At 42.8% G+C, this 17494-nt stretch overlaps 1 protein-coding gene across 2 annotated transcripts in view; it reads right to left on the bottom strand.

Annotated features, from left to right (window-relative positions):
* PSMF1 (proteasome inhibitor subunit 1) overlaps positions 1-17250 on the bottom strand; it is a 59257-nt gene extending 42007 nt beyond the window's left edge. The window contains exons 1-3 of one of the 2 annotated variants that reach the window (XM_004370492.2): positions 17000-17250; positions 10220-10372; positions 9168-9250 (exon numbers count right to left, since the gene is read on the bottom strand). In XM_004370492.2, the coding sequence (XP_004370549.1) occupies positions 9168-9250; positions 10220-10372; positions 17000-17128 (365 nt within the window). In that variant the 5' untranslated portion in view covers positions 17129-17250. The remainder of the gene's footprint in view (positions 1-9167; positions 9251-10219; positions 10373-16999) is intronic. The other variant, XM_023725568.1, reaches the window with a different exon arrangement.
* Between the last annotated feature and the right edge of the window lie 244 nt (positions 17251-17494).

Below are 17494 nucleotides of genomic sequence, written 5' to 3'. Positions count from 1 at the left end.
ATCTACAGATACAGTGCAATCCTGATCCAAATTCCACTGGCATTTTTTAATGAGATGGAGAAACAAATCACCAACTCCATATGGAAAGGGAAGAGGCCCTGAAAAAGTAAAGCATTACTCAAGAAGAAGAACAAAGTGGGAGGCCTCACACTACCCGATTTTAGAACCTATTATACCGCCACAGTAGTCAGAACAGCCTGGTACTGGTACAACAACAGAGACATAGACCAATGAAACAGAATTGAGAATCCAGACATAAATTTATCCACCTATGAGCAGCTGATATTTGACAAAGGCCCAAAGTCCGTTAATTGGGGAAAAGACAGTCTCTTTAACAAATGGTGCTGGCATAACTGGACATCCATCTGCAAAAAACTGAAACAACCCAAACCTCACACCATGCACAAAAACTAACTCAAAATGGATCAAAGACCTAAATATAAAATCAAAAACAATAAAGATCATGGAAGAAAAAATGGGGACAACGCTAGGAGCAGTAATACATGGCATAAACACTATACGAACCATAAGTAACAATGCATAAGCACCAGAAGGGAGACTAGATAACTGGGAGGTCCTAAAAATCAAACACTTATGCTCATCAAAAGACTTCATCAAGAGTAAAAAAAAAACCTACAGACTGGGAAAAAAATTTTGGCTACAACAAATCCGATCAGCATCTAATCCCTAAAATCTACAAGATATTGCAAAACCTCAACAACAAAAAGACAAATAACCCAATTAAAAAATGGGCAAAGGATATGAACAGGCACTTCACCAAAGAAGATATTCAGGCGGCTAACGGACACAGGAAGAAATGCTCACAATCATTAGCCATTACAGAAATGCAGATCAAAACTACAATGAGATATCATCTCACCCCAACGAAGCTAGCATAAATCCAAAAAACACAAAATAATAAATGTTGGAAAGGTTGTGAAGAGACTGGAACACTTACACATTGTTGGTGGGAATGTAAAATGGTACAACCACTTGGAAATCGATTTGGCGCTTCCTTAAAAAGCTAGAAATAGAAGTACCATATGATCCAGCTATCCTGCTCTTTGGAATATATCCTAGAGAAATAAGAGCCGTCACACGAATAGATATATGCACAACCATGTTCACTGCAGGACTGTTCACAATAGCAAAAAGACAGAAACAACCTAGCTGCCCATCAACAGACGAATGGATAAACAAATTATGGTATATTCACACAATGGAATACTATGCAATGATAAAGAACAACGATGAAGCCGTGAAACATTTTATAACATGGAGGAAGCTGGAGGTCATTATGCTGAGTGAATTTAGTCAGTCACAGAAGGACAAGTACTGTATAAGACCACTATTATAAGATCTCAAGAAAAGGTTTAAACACAGAAGAAAACATTCTTTGATGGTTACGAGGGTGGGGAGGGAGAGGGAGGGTTATGTACTAACTAGATAGTAGATAAGAATTATCTTAGGTGAAGGGAAGGACAGCACACACTACAGGGGAAGTCAGCACAACTGGACTAAGCCAAAGCTAAGAAGTTTCCTGAATACAGTCAAATACTTTGAGAGACAGAGTAGCAGGGGAAGGAGTCTGGGGACCATGCTTTCAGGGGACATCTAGGCAAACTGGCATAACAAAGCTTATTAAGAAAATGTTCTGCATCCTACTTTGGTGAGTGGCGTCTGGGGTCTTCAAAGCTTGCAAACAGCCATCTAAGATGCATCAATTGGTCCCAACCACCTGGAGTAAAGGAGAATGAAGAACACCAAAGACACAAGGAAAGTACTAGCCCAAGAGACAGAAAAGGCCACATAAACCAGAGACTTCATCAGCCTGAGACCAGAAGAACTAGATGGTGCCTGGCTACCACCAATGACCGCCCTGACAGGGAACACAACAGAGAGTCCCGGATGGAGCAGGAGAAAGGTGGGGTGCAGAACTCAAATCCCAGTAAGAAGATCAGACTTAATGGTCTGACTGAGACTAGAGGTAACCCGGAAAGCATGGCCCCTGGATTCTCTATCAGCCCAGAATTAAAACAATTTCCGAGGCCAACTCTTCAGACAGGTATTGGACTGGACTATGGGACATAAAGTGATACTCATGAGGAGTGTGCCTCTTAGCTCAAGCAGATATAAGAGACTAAGCGAGCAGCTTCTGTGTGGAGATGGGAAGGCAGAGAGGGTTAGGAGCTGGTTGAATGGACCGGGGAATCAGGGGTGGAAAGGAGGAGTGTGCTGTCACAGTATGGGGAGAGCAGTTAGAGTCACATAACAATGTATGTATAAATTTTTCTAGGGGAAAAATTAAAAAAAAAAAGAGAATGAGAAGATAAGCTAAAGGCTGGAAGAAAACATTGCAAACCATATATCCAACAAAGGACTTGTTCCTAGAATAAAAAAAGAATTCTCAAAAACACAACATGAACACACATTTTGCCAAAGAGGATATACATATTGCAAATAAGCACATAAAAAGATGTTCAATGTCAATAGTCATTAGGGAAATGCCACTTAAAGCCACAATGAGATATCACTACTCACCTATCAGAATGAAGAATAACTAAAACAGAAAATAGTGACAACATCAAATGCTGCTGAGGATGTGGAAAAACTAGATTACTTGGACATTGCTAGTGGAAATGTAAAATGTATAAGCACTCTGGAAAACTTGGCAATTTCTTATAAAGCTAAACATGAATTATCATTGGACATTTATCCTAGGGAAACACAAAGCTATGTTCACACAAAAATCTGTACGTGAATGTTCACAGCAGCTTTATTTGTAACAGACAAAAACTGGAAACAACCCAGACGTCCTGTAGTGGGTGAATGGTTAAACAAACTGGTACTTCCTTACCATGAAATACTACTCAGCAATAAAAAGGAACAACTATTCATGTACACAACAACCTGGATGGATCGCAAGGGTATTATGCTGAGTGAAAAAACGCCAATCCCAAAAGGTTACATACATTATGATTCCATTTATAACACTATACTGTTTTTGAAATGACAAAATTTAAAAAATAGAGAGCAGATTGGTGGTTGCCAGGGCTTAGGGACAGGGCAGGGGTGGTGGGCATGGCTACATAAAAAGGCTTCAGGAAGGATCCTGTGGTGATGAAGATGTTCTGTATCACTGTATCTGTATCAGTGTCAATATCCTGGTCGTGATACTGCAGTACAGTTTTAAAAGATGTCACCACTGGGGTAAACTGTGTAAAGGTTACAAAGGATCTATTATTTCTCTCAATGAATGTTAGTCTACACTCATCTCAAAATAAAAAAAGTTTAATTAAAAAGAATATTTATTTTATAACCATAAAACAGAGAATAGTAAACTAGATCAGTGGTTTCAGGGCTTCTCTAGCATAGAAGGGGGCCCAGGGAAGGCATGAGAGAAAGCCAAGTGGATAGGGCACAGGGACCTCCATTTCCTGCCTGACCTTTTCCACCACGGCAACTCCACTAACATGCCAATCCTAAAGAACACTGTGCTTGAAGAAAGAATTCCATGATTAAAAAGTGTAACATCTACAATGACTTGGAAGATCTCAGGGCCTGCGGCCCACACATCCCTACACAGATGAGGTTTCAACTTAGAACATTCAACTTAGAACACAGAACTTTGGGGGCCCTGCTGCTTCCCTGACCAAGGCAGTTGGAGGGGATAAGTCTAACTGCTCTGTCCTTTCAAATGAGCTGTGTGTGACAGGGTCGGAAGGTCTCTTACCTCCCTAGGTAGGTGTTTACTTGCAGAAATCAGGCCTGATTCAAAAACTGCCTGAAGGTAAGTTCAAAGCCTTGGTAGAGCAACTACCACTTCGGTAGTGGCAAACAACAACTTGTCACATGTTGTCTAACACAGAAGGGGCATGGCAGAAGGACAAAGCAGGATTACACTTCCATTCCTTAGTAAATCAATTTGTTCACTGAGTAGCACAAATTCCTAGAACAGGTGAGACATGTCATGAGGGTCAGATGGAGGAAGGTGACAAGGACCCAGCACTGCTGGCTGTGAGGAAGAGGAGCAAGGGTGGGCCTTATGATCAAGAGGGGGATTCATACTCCAGCTCTCAGAGCCTGAGTTTCTATGGAGATGATTCCTGGCGATCAGATTTTTTTGTGTATTTACTAAGAGCTGGCCCCAGCACTAAGCACTCTATGTGCTGACATCGCATTTCATTCTCAGAACAACACCCTGAGATAGTATTCCTGTACCCCTCATTTCACAATAATCAAAAAACAAAAGACATCCATCCACCCGCACACAAAACAACTCAACAACAAATGTAGTTAAATACCACGGCCTCCATCAGACTGAATTCAGGACAACTAGATGGTGCCTGGCTACCACCACTGACTGCTCTGACCGAGATCACAACAGAGGGTCCTGGACAGAGCTGGAAAAAAATGTAGAACAAAATTCTAACTCACAAAAAAAGACCAGATTTACTGGCTTGACAGAGACTGGGGAAACCGCGAGAGCACGGTCCCCGGACACCCTTTTAGCTCAGTAATGAAGTCACTCCTGAGGTTCATCATTCAGCCAAAGATAACACAGCCCCATAAAACAAAGCGAGACTAACGGGCACAACAGTCCAGGGACAAGGACTAGAAGACAGGAGGGGACAGGAAAGCTGGTAACAGGGAACCTAAGGTTGAGAAGGGACAGTGTTGACATGTCGTGCGGTTGTTAACCATTGTCACAAAACAATATGTGTACTAACTGTTTAATGAGAAACTATTTGTTCTGTAACCCTTCATCTAAAGTACAATTAAAAAAGAAAAAATGTAGTTAAAAAACCAATGGGGGACACTATCATCATTTCTCTCTCAATACTGGAGGGGGTTAAATGCCCTAATGGGCATGAACAATCTAGAGGGCCTGGGTTCTTCCACAGGTTTTGTCAATTTCCCTCCCAATGAAATTCCATTAAAAAAGGTCAAGAGAGAGACCACACCCCAAATGTCCTTCCCTTACCCCCGTAAGGGGAAGGTTGTGGTGTGTGCGACACCAGAAGAACAGCTCTCTGCGAAGGCCAAGCCTGGTTTCATTCCACTCTTGATTCTCTTGTTGAGACTATGCAAGAGACCTAGCTAGGCCCTGCCCTCAAGGGAAACCAACTTTAAGAAGCTAAGCATAAAATACTCATTAGCTTAAGAAAGGAGCCCTGGTGGTGCAGTGGTTGAGCGCTCGGCTGCTAACAGAAAGGTGGGCAGTTCAAATCCACCAGCTGCTCCACAGGAGAAAGATGTGGCAGTCTGCTTCCATAAAGTTACAGCCTTGAAAACCCTATGGGGCAGTTCGACGCTGTCTTAGAGGGTCACTATGAGTCAGAATCGATGGCAACGGGTTTATTAGTTTAAAGGATGCTTTTTAAAAAAAAATTGTATTGTGTTTTAGGTGAAAGTTTACAGCGCCAAATTAGTTTCTCATTCAAAAATTTATATACAAATTGTTTTGTGACATGGGTTGCAATCCCTGCAATGTGTCAGCACTCTCCCCCTTTCACTTTATACCCCGAGTTCCTTGTGTCCATTCGTCCAGTTTTCCTGTCCCTTACTGCCTTCTCGTCTTTGTTTTTGGGCAGGTGTTGCCCATTTGGTCTCACATACTCAAATGAACTAAGCAGCACATTCTTCACGTGTGTTATTATTTGTTTTATACGCCTGTCTAATCTTCGACTGAAAGGTGAACTTCGGAAATGGTTTCAGTACTGAGTTAGCAGGGTGTCTGGGGGCCACAGTCTTGGAGGTTCCTGCAGTCTCTGTTAAAGGATGACCTGAGACATCAAACATGGGGGTCATGGGAGGCTTCTCTGAGGAACTGACATTTAAATTGGGAACTGCACGGTGAACAGGAGTTGGTTGTGTGAGGAGGAGAGAGTGCTCTAGGCAGAGGAAGAACTCTGAAGAGGGAAGGAACCTAGCCTGATGAGGGGAAGAGAATGACACCGTGGCTGAGACACAGGGAATAAGAGGGAAGTGGTATAGGACGAGGTTCCAAACCAAAAACCCGCTTCCATCAAGTCAATTCCAATTCACAGTGACCCTACAGAACAGAGCAGAACTGCCACATAGGGTTTCCAAGACTGTAAATCTTTCCGGAAGCAGACTGCTACATCTTTCTCCTGTGGAGGGGCTGGTGGGTTCGAACCACTGACCATTAACCACTGTGCCACCAGGGCTCCCTAGGACAAGGTTAGAGGGGTGGAAACGAGGCCTTTAAGCCTCATTAAGAATTCTGTTCTTTACCCTACCAGCAACGAACACTCACTGAAGGGTTTTAAACAAGCAAAGGTTTTAACCACAGTTTATCTATGTTTTAAAAAGACTGGTCTGACTGCTGTGTGGGAAATCAACTGCGGGTGGCAAGCAGGAGTGGAAGCAGGGAGATCACTGAGGGTGCTGGTTTAGTTGCTCCAGGTGAGAGGACAGTGGCTTGTACTGGGGCGGAGGTGAAGGGGAACGTCAAACTTGAGAAATACTTAGGAGGAAGGAGCAAGAGGACTTGACGATGAACTGAATATAGGGGTGAGGGTGAGCACAGCATATCAGTGATGGTCCAGGTTTCTGGCCTGAACAGCTGGGGAACAGTGGTACCTTTTGCTGAGACGGGAACACAAAAGGGGTGGGTTTAGGGAGAAAGAACAGGGTTGGATTTTGGATGTATTGAGTTTGATGTGGCTGTGAGACCTCCAACTGGTGATGACAAGCAGGAGTTAACACTAGGGGTCTGGAGCTCAGACAACAAGTGTGGGCTACAGATACCCATGAGAAAACGCACCACAGGACTAATGTTAACAGAAGCACACCAGCCAGTGAGAATGTGTAAGGGGTGACGGAAGAGTCTTGATGAGGATCTCCTCACATAGAGGCTGCATGGAAGAGGGAGGAGATGAAGAAGGGTGGGCAGAATGAGGGAGATGGGTGGTCTGGACAGGTCTGCGCACAGTGGAGTGGGTTCAGAACGGCTGTTACTTTGTAAAGCAAGCTGATTAGAGAAATGCAACAAGTTTCTGGGCAGTTCTGAGGTTTGGTTAAGGTTGGCGACTATGAATTTAGGGTGATGCCAGGCTTCCTCTAAAAGCTGAGGAGGTTAGTGAAGATGGGGGAAACCTCCCCCAGAATGGAATAAAGCAAAAATAAATGAACCTAACTATGTATCAAACAGATAAGTTAAGTACACTGGTGGAAAAACAAGCTTTAATCTATGCACCTTTTGAATGCATCACTCCAACTTATATACATCCTCAGTGGGACACAGTCAAAGGACAAAAAGGACTGGAAAGAAATCATATCTGGAACTTAGTAGGTTTGTTCTTGGTACGTACTAATGCTGCAATTCAGAAACTGCATGTATTTCAGGATCAAGCAAATGAGTAAACATATTGATGCTGCTGGGAATCAGGGTTCTCACTGCAAGAGAAGGGAGATGTAAGAAAAGAATTTGGTGGTGTTACATGAGAATTAGAGGTATCAGTATGAATTTGTGATACAATAAAAGCTTCCTAGGTCTATCCACTGAAAGGGCCTAGAAGCAACAACACCTTAGTGCCACCAAGAGCCCAGATTTTGGTTTCTAAATACTATTCCCTACTAACAGAAATCATGGCTCCTTAGAGAAATAACTGATTCCAAAGCTAGGGCAAGGAAAGTACAATGTGATTTCAGGGCTGTGGCAAGTAAAGTACAACATCTTATTCTGCCAGAAAATTTTAAAATGCTCAAAGAATGATGGGGACATGTCAAAAGGACACAGAAGTTGGCTTGGAGGGGTTCCAACTGGTCAACTCTGTGACCACTTGTGCATTCAAAAGGATAGGAATGGATTATAACACTGAATAAAAAAGAATCCACAAGTCTATGCTGGTATTTAAAAAATTAAAAATAAAGAGGAAAGGGGAGAATAGAAAGCTCTTTTTTAGAGAAGAATGCTAAGTAATAAATGTAGAAAGGATGATAAACACAGAAAATCACTATTTTATAACCATCATAGTAATAACTTATTCAGGCAAGACTCATCAATAAGTGCTATAACTACTGGGTGAAAAACTGTTAGGAAACAGAATATTCAGATAGTCTCCAACAATAACCCCACAGATTACTTACTAAACACAAAGGAAAACAGGTGCCTTTACTATAGAAAATCGGGCAGATATCGTCTTAGCCAAGTGATCAAACTTAACAACATCAATGATAAGGACAGACACCATGTGCCTGATGTAAAGCATCGAGAAACACACAGCCTCACCTATACAGTGTTCTTATCAAAAATGTGCAAATTGAATCAAATGATGAGGGAATCATCTGGTAAGTTCAGTCACAAGGAAACAATCAACATTCTGCAGAACTGACCCGGAGTCTTAAAAATTACCAATGCCATGGAAAACAAGAAAGGCTAGGGAACTGTTCTAGATTAAAGGGAACCAAAAAGACATGAAAATAAATGCAACATGTGATCTTTACATGGAATAGAAGGGGGAGAAAACAACAACAGAAGACCAGCTATAAAGGACATCACTGGGATGACTGCAGAAATCTGAATGTAGACTGTATATTGTATTACTGTATCAATGCTAAATTCCCAGAGTGTGATAACTATTAGTGTTACGTACGAGGATGCCCTTGTAAGAACAAGGTGATATATGCTAAAATATTTAGGGGTAAAGGTTCATAAAGTCTGCAACTAACTCTCAAATGGTTCAAAAAGAAAAAAGCATACAGAAAGATTAAGCTAATGTGGCAAAATGTTAAAAATTGGTGAATCTAGATGATGAGCATATGGGTGTTCACTGCACTATTCTTGCAACTCATCTTTTCTGTGGAGCTGAAACTTTCAAAATAAAAAGTTGGGGGTGGGGTGGGGACCAGAGAAGGCATTCCTCCTTCCAGGAGCCCACCCTGACTGAACCCACCTCTGCTCTGTATCCACTGCAGCTCTTGTGGACTCGTTTGCACCATTTTATCCCACGTGGCATTTCCTATGTAAGTTTTCAAATACATTAAAAACAGGAAAGAGAGTTGAGATGTGACTGTGCCCAGGAGTGAAAGATCCTCCTGCTTGCCTTCCTCACTTCTCTGGACACCTCCACTCCATTTTTTGTATCCTGCCATTGGCTCCCTCTTCTTTTTCCCAGGGAAAAGACAATATTGGGAAGTACCTGTGGAAGTCACCCAGGTGTTCTCCATCGATATAATCCTCCAAGTTCAAAGTCAAGTCTGCCACTTGCTGTGAACCACATTCCTGGAAAAATGCAAGGGAAAAAAAAGAAAGACTAAGGGCATTTCTGAACTAATGGGTGAGTAGGAATGGGTAGTCAGAACTGAACTCTTTGAGGAAATGAAGAATAAGAGGGAGTTGGGCAGGCTAAAGGAATGGTGGAGGGTGTGTTTGTGTGGAGAGGTGGCAGATGGTGAAGAAGAGTATTCCAGGCAGAGAAAACAGGAGGTGCAAAGGCTCTAAGGCAGCAAAGAGTTTGGCTTATCTAAGGAACTAGAAGTGGGCCACTAGGGCCACAAAATGCACCACTGCATGGAGTTAATTCCAACTCATAGCAACCCTACAGGACAGAGCAGAACTGTCCCATAAGGTTTCCAAGGCTGTAATCTTTACAGAAGCAGATTGCCATGTCTCTCTCGCAGAGCAGCTGATGGGTTCAAACCGCTGACCTTTCAGTTAGCAGCTGAGCACTTAACCACTGCACAACCAGGGCTCCTTACTGGGGCTGTAAGTGGCTTTTTTCTATGTTGTCACTGAATGATTTATCTTAATTAACTTAATAATTCTCCTGTTGATGTACACCGCCACCACCAGTTGCCATTGAGTCGATTCTGGCAAAACCATGTGTGTGTCAGGTTTGAACTGTACTCCACAGGGTTTTCAATGGCTGATTTTTCAGAAGCAGATCACCAGGCCTTTCTTCCAAGGCACCTCTGGGTGGACTCTAACCGTCAACCTTTTGGTTAGCACCCAAAGGCGTTAACAATTTGTACCACCCAGGGACAGCCTCTGCTTTTATAATACTAGGTGATGAACACCTTTGTGCACAAATCTTTTCTGTATTTTGCAATTCTCACATCAGGATAAAGTTCCAGAAGTGGGATCATTGGTAAAGATGTACTAACATTTAAGGCTCTTGATCTACACTGTTAAACGGGTTCCATCCCAATGTCCACTCCCATCAGCAGACCCCCATGTGTTCCAGAGACTCACCAGCACATTGATGATCATGCTGTTCTCCACGGTGACAGCCTTCACAAGCAGCTTTCTTGATTTATCCTTAGACTCATAGCGGAGGACATACAGGTCTTTATTGTTGTTCCACCCAGCTGGCAGCAGTTCTGATTTCTTATCATCGGGACCTGGCTGAGAAGACACCCAGGGTTGAGAGGAGGCAGAACATGATCTCAGAACACAGAGCTACAAAGAACCTTACAGATAATCTAATTCCACCTCCTCACTTCACAGATGAGGTCATGGAGGTCAAAAGACATGACTTGTCTAGGGTCACACAGCAAGTCAGAGGTCTGGGACCCAGGTCTATGGACTCCTGGTATACTGCTTTCTCCCCCATATCCAATTGCCTTTATGATACAACAGCATAACCTTTCAAGAATCTGCAGCCTTTGTTTTATAATCATCTCCCCTCCATCCCCGTGCCAAGAATAAAGTCAATGATCTCAAGGAATACTGTGAAATTCTAAGGCATTGCTTTTTTAAGTTTGGACTTTGGGCCATCTATGATAGGATAACCAAGTATTTTTTAAAAATACAGATTCTACTCAACAGACCCATAACAAGTGAAGAGACTGAATTAGAGATCCTATATATACAGAAAATCACTAAGAGTCCACAAGAAAACTTCTAGAGCTAATAGAGGAATTTAGCAAAACTGCAGGGTACAAGGTCAACAAACAAACAGAAAGCCCTGGACCAGATGGCTTCACTGGAGAATTTTACCAAACATTTAGAGAAGAAGTCACACAAATATTGTTGAAACTCTTCCAAAAGATAAGAAGGAAGGACTGCTCCTTAAATTCATTCTATGAACCAAATATAACCCTGATACCAAAACGAGACAAAGACACCACAAGAAAAGAAAACCCACAGGCCAATATCTCTTATGAATATAGATGTAAAAATCCTCAACAAAATACTAATAAACAGAATCCAACAGCGTGTTAAAAAGTCATACACCATGACCAAGTGGGCTTTATTCCAAGAATGCAGGGATGGTTCAACATTAGAAAATCAGTCAACATAATACACCACATCAATAGAACAAAGGAAAAGAATCACATGACCATCTCTACGGATACAGAAAGAGCATTTGATAAAATTCAACACCCTTTCTTAATGAAAACCCTAAAGAAGATTGGAATAGAAGGGAAATTCCTCAGTATGATTCAGGGCATATATGAAAAGTCAACAGCTAACATTATATGTAATGGAGAAAGACTGAGAGCTTTCCCCTTGAAGTTGAGAACAAGACAAGGGTGCCCACTCTCTCCATTTCTATTCAGTATTGTATTAGAAGTCCTAGCCAGAACAATAAGACAAGAAAAAGAAATAAAAGTTATCTAGATCGGAAAAGAAATAAAACTAACTCTATTCACGGATGATGTAGATCATATATATTAAAAAATCCCAAAGCGTCCACAAGAAAGCTTACAGAGCTAATAGAAGAATTTATCAAAATTGCAGGGTACAAGGTCAACAAGCAAAAATCAGGTGGGTTCCTATACACCAGCAATGAGAAATCTGGAAGGGGAATTATGGAAACAATTCCATTTACAACAGCATCTAAGAGAATAAAATACCTAGGGATAAATCTAACCAGGGATGTGAAGGACTCATACAATTGAAAAATATAAAATACTGCTGAAAGAGATTAAAAAAGAGTTAAATAAATGGAAATATGTTCCATGTTCATGGATTGGAAGACTTAATATTGTTAAGGTGTCAATACTACCCAAAGCGATTTACAGATTCAACGCAATCCCAATTAAAATTCCAACAGCTTTTTTATAGAAACAGAAAAACCAATTCTCAACTTTCCATGGAATGGCAAGAGGCCTCGAATAACTAATGCAATGTTGAAAGAGAAGAACAATGTTGGAAGACTCACACTTCTTGATTTTAAAATATACTGTACAGCTACAGTAATCAAAACAGCCTGGTACTGGTATAACAACAGACACATAGACCAATGGAATAAAATTGAGAGTAGAGAAATAAACCCACACATCTAAGGTCGACTGATTTTTGACAAGGATGCTAAGTCCATTCGATGGGGAAAGAAGAATCTCTTCAATAAATGGCGCTGGGAAAATAGGACCCATGCTGCCCACCATACACAAAAACAAATTCAAAATGGATTAAGGATCTAAGTGTGCAAACTAAAACCATAAAATTCTTAAAAGAAAATGCAGGGGCAATGCTGTCAGACCTAGATTTTAACAATTGATTATCTAATATAATAACAAAAGCACAAACAGTAAAGACAAAATAAAAATAAATAAATGGGACCTCATAAAAATTAGAATTTTTGTTCATCAAAAAGACTACCAAAAAAGTGAAAAGACAAGCTACCAACTGGGAGAATATCTTTGGAAACCACATACCCGTAAGAATCTAATAACCAATACACATATATAAAACTTTGACAACTTCACAATAAAAAGACAAATAACCTAATCACAAAATGGGCAAAGGAACAGACATTTCCCCAAAGAGGACATCTAAATGGCCACGGACACATGAAAATATGCTCAGCGTCATTAGCTATCGGAGAGAAGCAAATCAAAACCACAATAAGATACCATTTCACTTCCACTAGGATGGCTAAGATAAAAACAAAACAGAAAATAACAAATGTGTGTGAGGATTTGGGGAAACTGGAACCCTTATTCACTGCTGATGGGAATGCAAAATGGTACAGCCGCTATGGAAAATAGTGTGGCAGTTCCTCAAAAAATTAAAAATAACACTACCGTATGACCCAGCAATTCCATTCCTAGGTATATGCCCAAAAGACTTGAAAGCAAAGACTCAGAAAGAGACTTGTACACCAATATTCATTGCAGCACTATTCACAATAGCCAAAAGGTGGAAGCAACCTAAAAGCCCATCATCAGATGAACGGATAAACAAAATGTGGTACCTACATACAACGGACTACTTTACTCAGCCAGTAGGAGAAATGAAGTCTTGATACATGCTACAATATGGATGGAGCTTGAAGACATTATGCTGAGTGAAATAAGTCAATCACAAAAGGACAAATATTGAATGACCTCATTTATATAAAAAGACAAGGCAATTGTACAGAGACTAAAGTTTATTAGTAGTTACCGGGGCAGGAAGGAGGAGGAAAAGGGAGGTTAATGGTGATAGAAAAATCACATTGATTAAGGGTAGGGTTGCACAGCCGATTATTGTAAGTGCTGTCAATAAACTGTACAGCTGTAAAAAGTTGAACTGGCAAAAGCTGTGTGATAGATATACTTACAACAATGACAAAAAAAAAAAAAAGAGTAGCTGCTGAGACTGCTTATGTACAACCAAACACCTCAAGAAATCTGGTTCTTTGGTTGGAGGTTTAGGATCATGGTTTCATGAGATATTCCAGCTAACTGGCCTAATAACATCAGATAAAGTCAGACTGTTTTTCAGAAAAGTGCTAATTTACACTCCCACCAGCAACATAAAAGAGTTCCTGTTGCTGCATATCATCAGCAACACTGCTAATGTCCAACTTTTTCATTTCTGCCAAGCTGGTGGGTGTAAAATGCATTTTATTGTGAGTTGCAATTTCTTTCCTTCTTCTCTTTTTTAATAATCCTAGGACTTTTCTTTTACACACTAAAGTTTAAGAAAAAGTTCTACAGGGAAAACTCAAATGTAAAAACTAATATAATGATTTTCAGGTGAGATTTTTTAAACACGATCTACAAAAGAAAAAGTATGAAGCCTTTGAGATAGCCCATAATTTAAAGCTTCTGTTCAACAAAAGACACGATAAAGTCAACAGGCAGGCCATAGGCTAGGAAGAGACATTTGACACGGCTACAAATGAAAAAGTAATATGCAACATATAAAGAGAATGCCTGGAAAATAAACAATAAAAAATTGGGAACCCATGTGAAAAACTGGCAAAAGATAAGAACAAACAAAAGATTAAGTGGCTAGTAATTGCATAAAGTCTTGTTCAACTTTACCAGCAGTCAGAAAATACAAGTTGTAATAATGAGATACCAGGTCATAGCCATCAGACTGATACTACCCACTTCAGTCCCCACTCCTGGAAGAAACCCATGCACAGGATTGTCTGGAGCAGCCAAGTAGAGGTAAAATGCAAAATATGCTCACAATGGAACACTACATCACGGTGAGAAGGAATGAACCATTATAGATGAGAGTAAAATATGTAATTTAAAGACAAGTTCAGAAAAAATGAGGTTTACAGCCTAGCATCATTTATGTAAAACAACATACATAGAATAGAATATATATGTTTCCATGGATGGACATTTATATAGCTAAACATGGAGTAGGGGGACTGGGAAGATGTGTATTCATGAGTGGGGGCCTATGCGGGGGTTGGGGTGGGGAGGAATGGCACCAGAGATAAAGAATGAAGGGAAAAGCAAAAGTCTAGCAAGGCAGGGCCTTATTACACAGACCAAGGACCACGGGAGCCCAGGAAATGAGAATTGGGAGTTTCTCCTCTTTGGGCACCCCTGGTGCTCGGGAACCCTTTGGGGGAAGCATTCAGCAGTCACAACTGGCACGGTTTAAAACCTGGCTGGTTGACAAGGAAACTTACAGGCCTAAAGTAGAGAAATGAGAGTGACAAAAACAAAACAGAAAGTAACCAAACCACTCAGCTAAAGGAGAAAGAGAAAGTTAACACCCACCCCACTCCACCCCACCCCACCCCCCAACAAATTTCCTGTAACATGTTTAGTGTTGTGGATTTAAGGTTTATTCTGGAAATAGAAATTTAATAACATGTCTTGTCTTTGTTCTGTCGAGGGCATTTTTTTAAAACTTATATTACATTTTCCCACGTACATCATTCAATCCACGCAAATTCTCTCTTGGAATATAGGTATTTAAGCCTGCTCACCACCCCATCATCTCCGGCTTCCAGAGGAAGAGATAATCTTGAGGCTGGGAGAGGCTGACACCTCTCACTGCACTGGAACCCATGTTCCCCAGGCCCAAGGGCCACCCTGACATGGAGAAAACAGAAGGAATGGCTCTGGTGATATCTAGCCAAACACGGCATTCAACCGACCTCTAGGCCCTGATATTAAATATCAGGCACTCCAGAATGCAAAGGTTGGAAAGTAGCCAAAGTGCACGGTCATGTAGCTTAACTCCCTGCGATGAAAAATCTAAGGCTAAAAATTGCCCAAAGTTACAGCAAGCCAGGTGCATCAGGCTTTGGAATTCAGAGCTTCTGGCTGGCTGGGCTAAGTCTGGAGAAGAGCTATTCCCGGCCAGATCCACCAGGCTGGCCCAAAGAGAGTAAAGGTAGTGTCCCCTCCGGCAAAATCCTGGGGCTGGAAGCAGTTTTCAATGGCAGTGGGTTCACTCCAGTGCCTCTGGGCCAAATGCACCCAAAGCAACTCACACAGGGGCTTTTTCCCTCTTTCATCATAATCCTTAGAGTCCTACAACAGAAAATAAAATTCCCTAACTTAAGTCTTATCAGTCTCTATCCCTTGCCACTTAAGCCACCTGACACAGCTATAAAGCTCTTACGAGGAGTAGTGCTGACTTCAAGAAAGAAATCCAAACTCAAATACTGGACTTCTGTTGAAGCAATGGCTGCACTGTTCTTCTCATCAAGTTTTGTGTACACAATTTGCACCAGAGTAGACAAACAGAAAAGAAGACAATTTAGCTTTCTATTTAACTGTCGAGAAATGACATAATCAAGTACACTCTCTCAGGACCTTCCTCTCTCTTATCGCCCCCACAAGGGTGGGGAGCAGGAGGTGGCTGAAGAGGCAACACAAACACCCTCTGAGCTTGGCAAACACTGTCCCTCTTAGCAGAGTCTGCTGGCCCCAACCCAGAAAATTAAACCCCCTCTTAAATAAACTAACAGGAAAGATGCTCCTCCAAATGACTTCTACGCTGAATGAAAGCAGACTCAGCAGAAGTGAGTGGAGGACAAGTGTAACCTGAGCCTCGATGGCACTTAAGGAGAACACGCAGATACCGTTCCGTGAGACGGAGAGGAGCAAAAATACACCGCAGGCCGTTTGCAATCCAAACACCCATCCCCTCCGAGGACACGCACGACTTAGCGCTGGGCTGGGCAGAGGGACAGTGGGCAACAGGAAGGGCTGGCCTTGTAGGGGCAGCTATGTGGGAGGGACCGTTACCTGGCCCCGGCCCTCAGACCCACGGTGTATGTGTGTACTCAGCGGTGAGGTCTGCACTGGGCTGTTCAGTGAAGACTGTGGGAGCCCCCTGGGCCCATGCTGAGGAGTAAAGACAAGGTTCTGGGCTGGGGCTGAGTTAGGTAAAACCTTCGACCTCCACACCCGTGCCTGGATCTGAGTGTCTGTTGGAGGCTCGAGTACAGTATGAGGGTATGTGTGTACAGCTTCTGCTCCCCCAAGCTGTGTGATAATAGGCTGAGTGAAGTTCAGGTAGGTGAGGTGTGCTTAGGGAGCAACACCCAGCCCCGGTACCAGGTCCACACAGTCCTGGCCTGGGGAGACTACCAGGCTGTGCTGAGAAAGCCTCTGTCCTTGGGTTTACAAATCATGTTGTGCCAGCTGTGCTGTAAGATGCTCCGGGGTGGGCTGGGGCAGTTGAGCACTTGGCCGACTCGCAGGCAATACCAATGGTGACAAGAGCTCCAGACCTCCGACTTGAGAGCAGGGAAGTCAGGCGCTCTGGACCCGGCCTCGGGTCCTCTGAGTTTGAGCAGAAGACAGCACCTCCCTCCACCCACGCTCCGCGTCGTACCTGGTCGCCAGCACCCAGGCCGTAGTAGTCGTGCGTCACCACTTCCCAGTGCAGGAAGCAGATGAGCGCGTCCTGAGCGCAGGTGATGGCCGGCGCCGCCGACGCGAACAGCACTTCCAAGCCTGCCATGGTCGCCTGCAGCTTCTGCGGGCGGGGGAAAGAAGGGCGAGTGTGTAGTGAGCCGGTGCGGCCCTCCGAGAACGAATGACTCTGCGCTCCCTTGCTCCGCTTGCTCTGGCCCAGTCTCCACCTGCGGCCAAAATGGAGCTGCCCGGGGGAGGGGCGGGGCCTCCGGAAGTAAGTCGTAGCGGGCGCATTTGCGCGAGCCCGGCCGGAAACTAGAGCGCGACGCTTAAGGTTCCTCCGGCGACCTCCGGGCTGGGCGGTCTGCTGGGGGCGCGGCCTTTCAAAGCTGGAATCCCATGTCCCCCGCAGCGGCCAGGATGGTTACTCTCAGTGTGTTGGGGCCGCAAGGTGAGGATCCTTTACAAAGAG

The sequence above is a fragment of the Trichechus manatus genome, unplaced genomic scaffold, assembly GCF_000243295.1.
Source record: "Trichechus manatus latirostris isolate Lorelei unplaced genomic scaffold, TriManLat1.0 scaffold00008, whole genome shotgun sequence".
NCBI classification, from domain to species: Eukaryota; Metazoa; Chordata; class Mammalia; order Sirenia; family Trichechidae; genus Trichechus; species Trichechus manatus.
This window is presented reverse-complemented; position numbering and strand designations above follow the sequence as displayed.